This window comes from Salvelinus sp. IW2-2015, linkage group LG27 (genome assembly GCF_002910315.2).
Source record: "Salvelinus sp. IW2-2015 linkage group LG27, ASM291031v2, whole genome shotgun sequence".
NCBI classification, from domain to species: domain Eukaryota; kingdom Metazoa; phylum Chordata; class Actinopteri; order Salmoniformes; family Salmonidae; genus Salvelinus; species Salvelinus sp. IW2-2015.
In genome coordinates, this window is record NC_036867.1 from 17,452,991 (window position 1) to 17,464,875 (window position 11,885).

The 11,885-nt window shown below is 43.2% G+C and overlaps 1 protein-coding gene across 1 annotated transcript in view; it reads right to left on the reverse strand.

Moving 5' to 3' along the window:
* Positions 1 to 581: 581 nt before the first annotated feature.
* Positions 582 to 11,885, reverse strand: part of LOC111953900 (disks large-associated protein 1-like) — a 194,771-nt gene continuing 183,467 nt past the window's right edge. Inside the window, exons 5-6 of the mRNA XM_023973391.2 lie at positions 7,678 to 7,858; positions 582 to 779 (exon numbers count right to left, since the gene is read on the reverse strand). Of these exons, the coding sequence (XP_023829159.2) occupies positions 582 to 779; positions 7,678 to 7,858 (379 nt within the window). The remainder of the gene's footprint in view (positions 780 to 7,677; positions 7,859 to 11,885) is intronic.

Below are 11,885 nucleotides of genomic sequence, written 5' to 3' on the forward strand. Positions count from 1 at the left end.
GTTGTGGCAGTGCTCGGTCCTTTGATTGGGTGTTTTTGATTGGTTCTGTGATGGTAAACTTTGATTTGACTTGCTGTGTGTCTCAGTCTGATAGACCCCTGACCTTAATTCACTGCAGGGGATCCTGGGTCGATCTAAGTTGAACACGTCTCCATAGAGAGAAGAAAGGAAGAAGAGAGAGAGAGGGAGACTGAGAGAAAGTGAGGAGAGAGGTAGAGGGTGTGGTGTCAGTCATAACATTATTAAGCACTAAAAAGCCAGGCGCAATAGGGGACTGGCCCAGTTACTGTCATGGTGCTGGCACTTTGTAATTCATCACATCCTCACTTCTCCCTCCTAAGTCCTTGCTCACGTTAAATAATTGTCTACTTCTTTTTCCTCCTTTCTCACTCTGCGTTCACGGACGCATGCACAAAGGCAGGTGGGCAGGGCACGCACGTATGCACTAACACACACACACCACAAACACACAGGTTGCAGAGGGTGCCATGGTGTGAAGGAGCCTGCATGCAGCCCCTGCAGGTTCAGAGATAAGATACATATATGTAGCAGACTAAACTCCCCACTGAATGACATGAATGCTAAATGGTGTTCAGAAAGAACGTGGCATGTGACAGTGTTGCTGTCAGAATTTGTCCTTCAGGCAGTAGAACACATAATAGATGGAAACAGTGATGGGACATGGGGAGGTCCAGAGCACCCACCGCTTGAGACTCCATCTCACTGAAAACGGACTCGCACACTGCCTCGATCTGCCCGTTTACCTCCACCTCGCTCACCTGCAGGGGGCAACAGACACACACATACAGGAAACGGGAAACACAGGTTAGAGAGACCTACGCCCCACACCTCACCAGAGAGAAGCCTTGTACACAAGGGTTTATAGAATATTCAGGGATTTTGAGGAATCCAAAAGACACAAAGACACGTACAGAACAATCAGAAAACGTATTTAGTGCAGAGGGGAGGAAAAGTTGCAGGGTGAAAGTTCACGGGCCATCCAAGTGAAGTGCTATAGGGGTGTGTTGGCAAAACACATAGGACGTGTGTGTGTCTCTCCATGTCTACAGGAGGGAGGACTCACAACTTGTCTAAATAAGTGTCACAACATTGGAGAACTAAACTAAGGGAAAGTGTGTGTAGTGGTTGTATTGTCTTCATAGTCCCCTACAGGACTCCACAGAAACCAAAAGTGTCCAAGGTGGACTTTCATTCTTCTAGCCTAATAGATTTGCATGGAAGGAGAAAAGAGGGAGTATGGGAGATGTAGGGTACCTGGGTGAATTGTGACCGGGGGTTTAGCAGGATATGAAGGAGAGGAGGGAGGAAGACTGACTGGGTGCTTGAGACAACATGTTGGAATGGGGGCAGGTGATTGGCCGGAGATGGCCGCAGAACATGTGTGGTAGATATACAGTATAATGTGATAGATAGGAAGAGAGCTTGTGTGGTGTTAGATATATAATGTCATAGATAGGAAAGGAGCTATTAGAGAGCTCTGAACCTCCAGGGCCTTCGGTCATTTAGTCTAAGGCTATGGTGTGACCACAATCTCTCAGTGATTCATATGCATACATACTCATGTGCATTTGCACTGTCATTTTTTAAAAACAAATTCATGCTTGCTCAAAACCACTCCCATCATTATCAAATTTCCCAGCATGCACTATTGCAGGTCTATTTTCTTAATTGTCTGTTTCAATAACTGCGTTTGCATGTACTTTGATTGGTTGATTTATCTTATGCTACACAAACAACATGCAATTTTCTAAACTAATTCAATCTGTTAGTAGTTGGACTTACTGAGATGGCTGCTCCAGTTTATAGGGCGACAGGTAGCCTAGCGGTTAAGAGTGCTGGGCCAGTTACCGAAAGGTTGCTGTTTCAAATCTCCAAAATGATCTGTCAATGTGCTCTTGAGCAAGGCACTTAACCCTAATTGATTCTTATAGTCGCACTGGATATATGATTCTACTCAAATCTAAAAATATGATTTAAACGGAGTTTCAAAATTCAATGTCTCCTACAAAGTTCAGATTGTTGGATATCCCCACTCTGGCTGGATTTCAATAGCAATTACTCATCACTTTGCAAGCCAGCATAATGTGACTTGCAGGCTTGATGTGCCCTGTAAACCAGGAGTTTCATACCACTGCATTAGCCAACAAAGAAAGACTTTGTCATAAAGAGTTACATTTTAAAGCTAACTTAGACACTCACTTTGTGAAGGCAATATGATTGAAAGCTGTTGAATAAAACAACCATGTGTCTGTCACTAACAAATACAGTCATGGGTGGTAACTACAATTCACTCTAAACGCAATGCACACTGGGAAATAAGCAAATAAGTTAGAATAAATGTTCAGTTTGAATTGTAGGTTCACTCAACCTACGATTCAAAGTTGAGTGAACACACAATTCAACTTATATGGGTTCAGAATATGGGTTCAGCTATAAGCCAAAAGGTTGACCAAACTCACAATAATATTGCAGTTGTTGCCTTACAATTTGGCCACTCAGTCTGTCAATGTGCTTTTGAGCAAGGCACTTAACCCAAGCACAACTCCAACACCATCATTAAGTTTGCTGACGACACAACAGTGATAGGTCTGATCACCGACAACGATGAGACAGCCTATAGGGATGAGGTCAGAGACCTGGCAGGCCCAGTACGGCCCAGTCCATCACTGGGGCCAAGCTTCCTGACATCCAGGACCTTTATACTAGGTGGTGTCAGAGAAAGGCCCCAAAAATTGTCAAAGACTCCCGTCACCCAAGTAATAGACTGTTCTCTCTGCTACCGCACGGCAAGAGGTACTGGAGCACCAAGTCTAGGACCAAAATGATCCTTAACAGCTTTACCCCCAAGCCATAAGACTGCTGAACAACTAATCAAATGGCCACCCGGACTATTTACATTGACCACCCCGCCCCCCTCTTTGTTTTTACCTTGCTGCTACTCGCTGTTTATTATCTATGCATAGTCACTTTACAAATGACCTCGACTAACCTGCACATTGACTCGGTACCGTTACCCCCTGTATATAGCCTCGTTATTGTTATGTACGTTTCCTGTGTTACTTTTTGATTGGATAATTTTTTGAGTTTATTAAGTAAATATTTTATTAACTCTCTTTCTTGAACTGCATTGTTGGTTAAGGGCTTGTAAGTAAGCATTTCATGGTAAAGTGTACAGCTGTTGTATTTTATTAGAATTTTACGTTGAATCAACTTCAATGCTATTTTGTTGAGCAAAGTACCAATCCTATTGCAGATGGTTGCCTTACTATTGTACATTGAATCAACGTATACTTTTTGTTTTACAGTGCACGCACACACACACACACACACACACACACACGCACGCACGCACGCACGCACGCACGCACGCACGCACGCACGCACGCACGCACACACACACACACAGGAGCCTGAGTGCTTTCCCGTTGTCTTCCTGTATGCTGCAGTCTGGTCGGGCTTTTTGTAGATGTCACTGTGGCTGACAGTCCGCTGCTGCCTGCCTCACACTAAAGGCCTATGTGTGTGTGTGTGTGTGTGTGTAGACATGTTAGTGTGTGTGGACATAGTAAACAAACAAAATTTAGACCAACTGGGGACATTTTGTCGGTCCCCACAAGGAAAAAGTATATTTCTAGGGGGTTTAGGGTCGAGGTTAGAATTAGTGTTAAAAAAATGTTTCTTAACCCTTACATTACATGGTGTGTTGTAACACCACTTAATCAAGTGTGCAACACCTTGCCAGGGACAGGGAGCCCTACTGGGAAATGTTAAAAACATTGTTTAGGTGTTTCGAGTACTGTTTAGTGCAGAATTAGATACATTCTAAGCTTCTTAATACTATTTTGGTGTTTCTGGAATATTTGAATGTTTACAATTTATTTATTTATCTGATAATTTGCCCAATTAACCCATTTTGGCAGGCATTGCTGAGCACAGTGCTCCTTCCACCAACATTAACTAGAGGTTTTACAACAAGCATGGCAGGATACTGTATTTGCCGCTACCATCAAAAATGGTAAATGTGGGAATGGGTCACTCTCATCATTGAATGTCATTTTCCTGAGGGTTTTGATGTCTGTTCATCATGATCCATTACACCTCATGGCGCAACAAGCTGCTTAATATTAATATAGAAGTATATTTGTCTTTCTTCAAACATTGTGTAAACATTTTTGAATTACCCAACATCCTCTAAAAACAGAGCCACATGCAAGATAAGAAGTGCAAAGAGATTAAAAACAGACTCCCAATGAGTTCAATCACTCAATTTTAAATCTTTGGTTATCCTCATAAAATATACTTACATTTTGAGCAACATATTAAATTGGATTTATTCTTACGTTTTTTGATCAAATGAAATGAACAAATCAATGAAATTACTTGCATTCACTTTTATTAAGTCCATTTTTTTTTTTTTTTGTCCATTTCAATTCACTTCATTTCAATTCACACCACTGTGTGGTTCAGTGTGTAACATTTCTGTGAAATTCAAATGAAATGTACCATCTTACTGCCTCAATGGTTCAATTCCCACTTCCACCTGTCCCACTTTCAGTCCTTCTCTGTCTACTCCTGTTTCTAATCTGTCGAAATAAAGCACTGGAAAAAAATGTAAGTGGAATTCCCCAAAAATATTCTCCACATGCCCTCATCATCAATCAATATTTAGGCTATAAATCATTTGCATTTCTTAATCATTTGATTGTATGAGAGATATGTTTTTTTTGTGTCTGTGTTTTCATGGAGCCTTTTACATGCACTGAAACCCCACAAAGTGTTTCCACAACACTCTCTTAAATCACAAATATTCCGATTTAAGAAACACTTTGGGTTTTGAACACTTTTGGTTCAGAAAACTTGTTTGCTCAGCTCCTTAACACAAGGATATATGAGCAGATGCTTAAGGTCTACTTTATAAAGCGTGCCACCAGTGCACATGGCAGTAATTGCTTTTAAACAACGGCTGTGCAGCATTACTGTGGCGAGAGACATAAATCACACTGGTTTTCCAAGGTGTGCTATGAGAATTAAGCATCTAGCAGGAAACAATGTATGTTGTACTACACGAAACAGAGCATTCGCAATTAGCTGTTCTGCTAATGACCAGTGGTGGCTAGAATTAAGTGAATGGAACGGTATCAAACACATGGTTTCCATGGGGGTCCTGAGTGGCGCAGCAGTCTAAGTGCTAGAGGTGTTACTACAGACCCTGGTTTGAATCCAGCCTGTATCACAACCGGCCGTGATTAGGAGTCCCATAAGGAGGCGCACAATTGGCCCAGGTTTGGCCAGGGTAGGCCGTCATTGTAATTAAGAATTTGTTATTTTTCTTTTCTTTTTTTCTTTATTTAACCAGATAGGCCAGTTGAGAACAAGTTCTCATTTACAACTGGGACCTGGCCAAGATAAGGCAAAGCAGTGCGACACAAACAACACAGAGTTACACATGGGATAAACAAGTCCAGTCAATATCACAATAGAAAAGTCTATATACAGTGTGTGCAAATGTAGTAAGATTAGGGAGGTAAGGCAATAAATAGGCCACAGTGGTGAAATAATTACAATTTAGCAATTAAACACTGGAATGATAGATGTGCAGGAGATGAATGTGCAAGTAGAGATACTGGGGTGCAAAGGAGCAAAAAAATAAATAACAATATGGGGATGAGGTAGTTGGATGGGCTATTTATAGATAGGCTGTGTACAGGTGCAATGATCGGTAAGCTGCTCTGTAAGCTGATGCTTAAAGTTAGTGAGGGAGAGATAAGACTCCAGCTTCAGTAATTCTTGCAATTCGTTCCAGTCATTGGCAGCAGAGAATTGGAAGGAAAGGTGGCCAAAAGAGGAGTTGGCTTTGGGGATGACCAGTGAAATATAGCTGAGTGGGTGCTGCTATGGTGACCAGTGAGCTGAGATAAGGCGGGGCTTTACCTAGCAAAGACTTATAGATGACCTGGAGCCAGTGGGTTTGGCGACGAATATGAAGCGAGGGCCAGCCAACGAGAGCATACAGGTCGCAGTGGTGGGCAGTATATGGGGCTTTGGTGACAAAACGGATGGCACTGTGACAGACAACATCCAATTTGCTGAGTAGAGTGTTGGAGGCTATTTTGTAAATGACTTCACCAAAGTCAAGGATCGGTAGGATAGTCAGTTTTACGAGGGTATGTTTAACAGCATGAGTGAAGGATGCTTTGTTGCGAAATAGGAAGCAGATTCTAGATTTAATTTTGGATTGGAGATGCTTAATGTGAGTCTGGAAGGAGAGTTTAAAGTCTAACCAGACACCTAGGTATTTGTAGTTGTCCACATATTCTAAGTCAGAACCGTCCAGAGTAGTGATGCTAGACGGGCGGGCGGGTGCAGGCAGCGATCGGTTGAAGAGCATGCATTTAGATTTACTTGCATTTAAGAGCAGTTGGAGGCCATGGAAGGAGTGTTGTATGGCATTGAAGCTCGTCCGGAGGTTTGTTAACACAGTGTCCAAAGAAGGGCCGGATGTATACAGAATGGTGTTGTCTGCGTAGAGGTGGATCAGAGAATCACCAGCAGCAAGAGCGACATCATTGATGTATACAGAGAAAAGAGGCAGCCCGAGAATTGAACCCTGTGGCACCCCCATAGAGACTGCCAGAGGTCCGGACAACAGGCCCTCTGATTTGACACACTGAACTCAATCTGAGAAGTACTAGGTGAACCAGGTGAGACAGTCATTTGAGAAACCAAGGCTGTTGAGTCTGCTGATAAGAATGCGGTGATTGACAGAGTCGAAAGCCTTGGCCAGGTCGATGAAGACGGCTGCACAGTATTGTCTTTTATTGATGGCGGTTATGATATCGTTTAGGACCTTGAGCGTGGCTGAGGTGCACCCGTGACCAGCTCGGAAACCAGATTGCATAGCGGAGAAGGTACGGCGGGATTCGAAATGGTCGGTGATCTGTTTGTTAACTTGGCTTTCGAAGACCATAGAAAGGCATTGACTTGCCTAGTTAAAATTAAAAAAATATATGCTCGGTACCATTTTATTTATTCCATCAAGCTATTACAATGAGCCATTCTCCCTTTAACAGCCGCCCAGTACTTAGGACAACCCTGCAGTCCATGTGCAGTCCTAGCTGTTGAAAATGAAAGCAGTCCTGTTTCGGCTCTAATGAGAAAGCCTAATTGGAATATTTCTCTATGAATGTCATTGGAGTCTACAGAAGAGGAATGAACAGACATACAGGATGATGGGGGGGGGGGGGGGTGAGGGAAAAGATGGGCTGTATTTCTAATTAGTGCTGTGAATTTTACTCTGATCATCAGACCTGAAGAAAACAACACCCAAATGTTTGGAGATGGTTTGGTTTAATTATCCGCTCCCATGTGATTGTTGCTTGAATGATTGTTTGATTGTTGATTTGGGGATGGTTTGGGGTTGGATTGTTTTTGGTTTGGGGTTGGATTGTTTTTGGTTTGGGGTTGGTTTGGGGTTGGATTGTTTTTGGTTTGGGGTTGGTTTGGGGTTGGTTTGAGGTTGGTTTGGGCTTGATTTGGGCTTTTTCAATGGTTCTTTAGGGTTGTTTCCTCTCCCCTGCTACCGTTGGGAGTAAGTAAGGACAGGAGACAGTTAGGGGATGGGACAGGGGGAGGTACGCGCCCCCCAGGGGCACCAACCTGGCTGATGGTGCTCATGGCTCTCATGTAGCTCTCATTTCGCGAGCGGAATTTGGGCGAGGCCAGGAGCCCTGCCGGGTCCAAGCTGTCCAGGCTTCTATTGATGGAAACCTCACTCACCGCCCGCAGGTAGCTGTGGCTCCGGATCTGCAGCTTGGGAGAATGCGAGTCAGTGGAGATCCTGCAGTAAGACAGAGAGAGAGACAGAGAGGGTTGGAGAGAGAGCGATAGAGAGAGAAGGGGGGGGGGGGTATGCATGAGAGACAGCCTCATGCATCTTCAATCGCTTCAATCTTCAACCGCTTCAGGACCAGCCCATATCTAATCAACAAGCATATTGTCTCAGAAGCTGCGAACGTCCTTGGAATATCTTTTGATTCGCACGATAAAGTGGAGAAAAAGGACTCTGATCCATATAAGTAGTGGGGAGATGTGTGTGAAAGGGGTGGAGGAGAGAGATTAACACGCAGACACGTGTGCACACACACACACACACACACACACACAAACACACACACACAAACATACACACAAACACACACAGCTCTCCCGCAGAGGAAGCTGAAGGGTGAGCTCATTAGCCCTCATCTGCAGGCACCAAGCAGGTGTGATATCCTTCAGCACCTTCACACCTGTGTGTGTGTGTGTGTGTGTGTGTGTGTGTGTGTGTGTGTGTGTGTGTGTGTGTGTGTGTGTGTGTGTGTGTGTGTGTGTGTGTGTGTGCGTGTGAGTGGTGTGTGTGTTTTGTAGGTCCACAAATATAACTCCACATGCATTTTGGTGTTATGCAACCTATGAAAGTAAATAGCTTACCTTATTTCTATGGAAATTACATCATAACAACGGCATCGGACAGACAACATAAAATCGGACAGACAACATAATATTAACACATGCAATGAAGTGAATGTGTAGAAAGTTGAATTGTTTTTCAAACAGGAACACATGAACACACACACACACACGCGCACACACACACAGAAAACACACACACATCCTTCTCTCTCTGTGACTCTCTCCCTCCAGGTCCAGTCTGTCTTAATTATGTATCGCTCCTTAAAATAGAGCGTGGTTACCACGGCGAAGCAAACCGATTACTCATTCTTGGATGGATGGAACATGGGGCGAAAGATGGGCACACAGGGACTGGTGCAGTGAGGGGTGGAACAGAGGAGACAGAGGAAGAGGCGAGAGAGGGGAATGGGTAAAAAGGGGTGAGACAAGGGATGAGAGTGGGAAAGAGAAGGGTCATCGAGATGGAGAGCGGAATAAGAGGAATCACATTTACGTTGAGGGAAAGAAGGAACGACAGAAGGGGACAGAAACGTGATTTAAATGTATTTCGATACAGTGTGATCTCTTTTAAGACACTCTAAAACTCAACGATATTGACAGGATTGGACTGGGGGTCTATGAAGACCACAGGAACTCTGTCCCTCCACGGTCTCCATCCATCTGCTGACTGATCAACCCCTGTGGGACTGATTACCATCAGGAACATGTTTACTGTGTCCGACCAAATGCAAGAGCCTGCCTGCAATCACCGCGACCTCAAAGGGGGTCGTGTTATCCTGGAGAGGCCCAGTGGAACAGGTCTGCTTTAATGAACACATGCTACTCAGTAGGCCTACGGTCCTCTGTGTGTGTGTGTGTGTGTGTGTGTGTGTGTTGTGTGTGTGTGTGTGTGTGTGTGTTGTGTGTGTGTGTGTGTGTGTGTGTGTGTGTTGTGTATATATTGTGTTGTGTGTGTGTGTGTGTATATGTGTGTGTGTGTGTGTGTGTGTGTGTGTGTGTGTGTGTGTGTGTGTGTGTGTGTGTGTGTATATATGTGTGTGTGTGTGTGTGTGTATATGTTGTGTGTGTGTGTGTGTGTGTGTGTTACAATCCTCCATAACAGAACAACAAGCTGTGTTATGTACGTCACTCTCTCTCTCCTTCTTCCTCTCTCTCTCTCTCCTTCTCTGTCTCTCTCTCTCTCTCCCCTCTGTCTCTTTCTCTCTCTGTCTCTTTCTCTCCTTTCTCTCTGTGATTACATTATGTTGTTATTATAATGCATTATGTTATTCAGGAGTCTGTTTCCGTCAAAATAGAATGATGAAGAAATTTGAAATCTAGGCCAGGAGTAAATTAGTTTTACTGAAATAAATACAGACAGAGGGAGTTTGTTTGTCAGTGTCAAAATGTATGTCATTATTTCTCACCAAACGCTTGTTTTTTCTCTTTGGCTAGAAAATAATAATCCTCACAATTTAGACTACATTTTATTTATGGGTTTTAATCGACCCAGAAATTGGCATTGTGTTCTGGCTCTGTCTGGGGGTATCATCGGATGGGGCCACAGTGTCTCCTGACCCCTCCTGTCTCAGCCTACAGTATTTATGCTGCAGTAGTTTATGTGTCGGGGGCTAGGGTCAGTCTGTTATATCTGGAGTTTTTCTCCTGTCTTATCCGGTGTCCTGTGTGAATTTAAGTATGCTCTCTCTAATTCTCTTTTTGCTCTTTCTTTCTTTCTTTCTCTCTCTCGGAGGACCTGAGCCCTAGGACCATGCCTCAGGACATGCCTCTGATGACTCCTTGCTGTCCCCAGTCCACCTGGCCGTGCTGCTGCTCCAGTTTCAACTGTTCTGCCTGTGGCTATAGAAACCTGACCTGTTGACCGGACGTGCTACCTGTCCCAGACCTGCTGTTTTCAACTCTCTAGAGACAGCAGGAGCAGCAGAGATACTCTAAATAATCTGCTATGAAAAGCCAACTGACATTTAGTCCTGAGGTGCTGAACTGTTGTACCTCGACAACTACTGTGATTCTTATTATTATTTGACTATGCTGGTCATTTATGAACATTTGAACATCTTGGCCATGTTCTATTATAATCTCCACCCGGCACAGCCAGAAGAGGACTGGCCACCAGTCATAGCCTGGTTCCTCTCTCGGTTTCTTCCTAAGTTTTGGCCTTTCTAGGGAGTTTTTCCTAGCCACCGTGCTTCTACACCTGCATTGCTTGCTGTTTGGTGTTTTAGGCTGGGTTTCTGTTCAGCACTTTGTGACATCAGCTGACGTCAGAAGGGCTTTATAAATGTATTTCATTGATTTTTTTGAAACAACAACATACTGTATCACAGTCATAGCAAGTAAATGTTTTTGTAACCGTTACTGAGAATGTTGTTGCTGTTCGGGCCGGCACCTCGCAAATTAATTTTAGTGCTGTAAAATACAAAATACCTGCGTTTTAATTGAATACATTACAAATTACAGGTATATTCTAGTTAATTTTGATACATTGATCTTAATGGTATTTTCCATTCCTGTGTGTGTGTGCGTGCGTGCGCGCTTATGGGCCATTTAAAGTCATTAATTGCCTCTGTGCTGCACCACCGTTACATAATTGGCGTGGCACAGTGCTCAGCTCTCTCCATAATGATGACTGAGCATCCAGAGGGAGATTCATTGATATTCACCTCATAGAAGCATGTTTATTACAGAATTCATCATTCACTGACTGCAGTGGGAGCAATAACAAACACTTTTATTCTTCTCTTGACTATGTATGTGTTCTCACTGTGGCGTTTCATAGCCAGTTAACATGCCGCGTGTACGCACACACAGGGAAGGGGAAAAATGACAAAATACCATAAAGAATATCAATGTATCACAATACACAAAATATTTGTATTTTGAAATGTATTTCATTAAAATACATGTATTTTGTATTTTCAAATACCGAAATACATTCGCAAGTAGGCGGTCCAAACAGCAACAACATTCTCGGTAACGGTTACAGAAACGTTTTACTTGCTATGACTGTAATATGTTGTTGTTTTTCTACTGTACCTTAGTTGAATGCACTGACTGTAAGTCACTCTGGATAAGTGTCTGCTAAATGACCAACATTTAAATGTCTACATGAAAATGAACATACCAAAATGAACTGCAAAGCACACTGGGTATTATAATTGGCCTTGCTTCGGGGCAGAGCGCATTAGAATACTACTCATCATGCTTTAGAATGGTTAATTTTTACATATACATTTAGTTAATTCTGCAGACACTCTTATCACACCATAGTGCCATCAAACCTCTGATACCAATGCAGGGTGAAAGGGGGCCACTTGTTATAAAAATACATGGAAGTGTAATGTAATACAATGTAATACAAATTACAAAATACTCATAAGTAATTGAGATACGTGTAACAGAAATACTGCCCG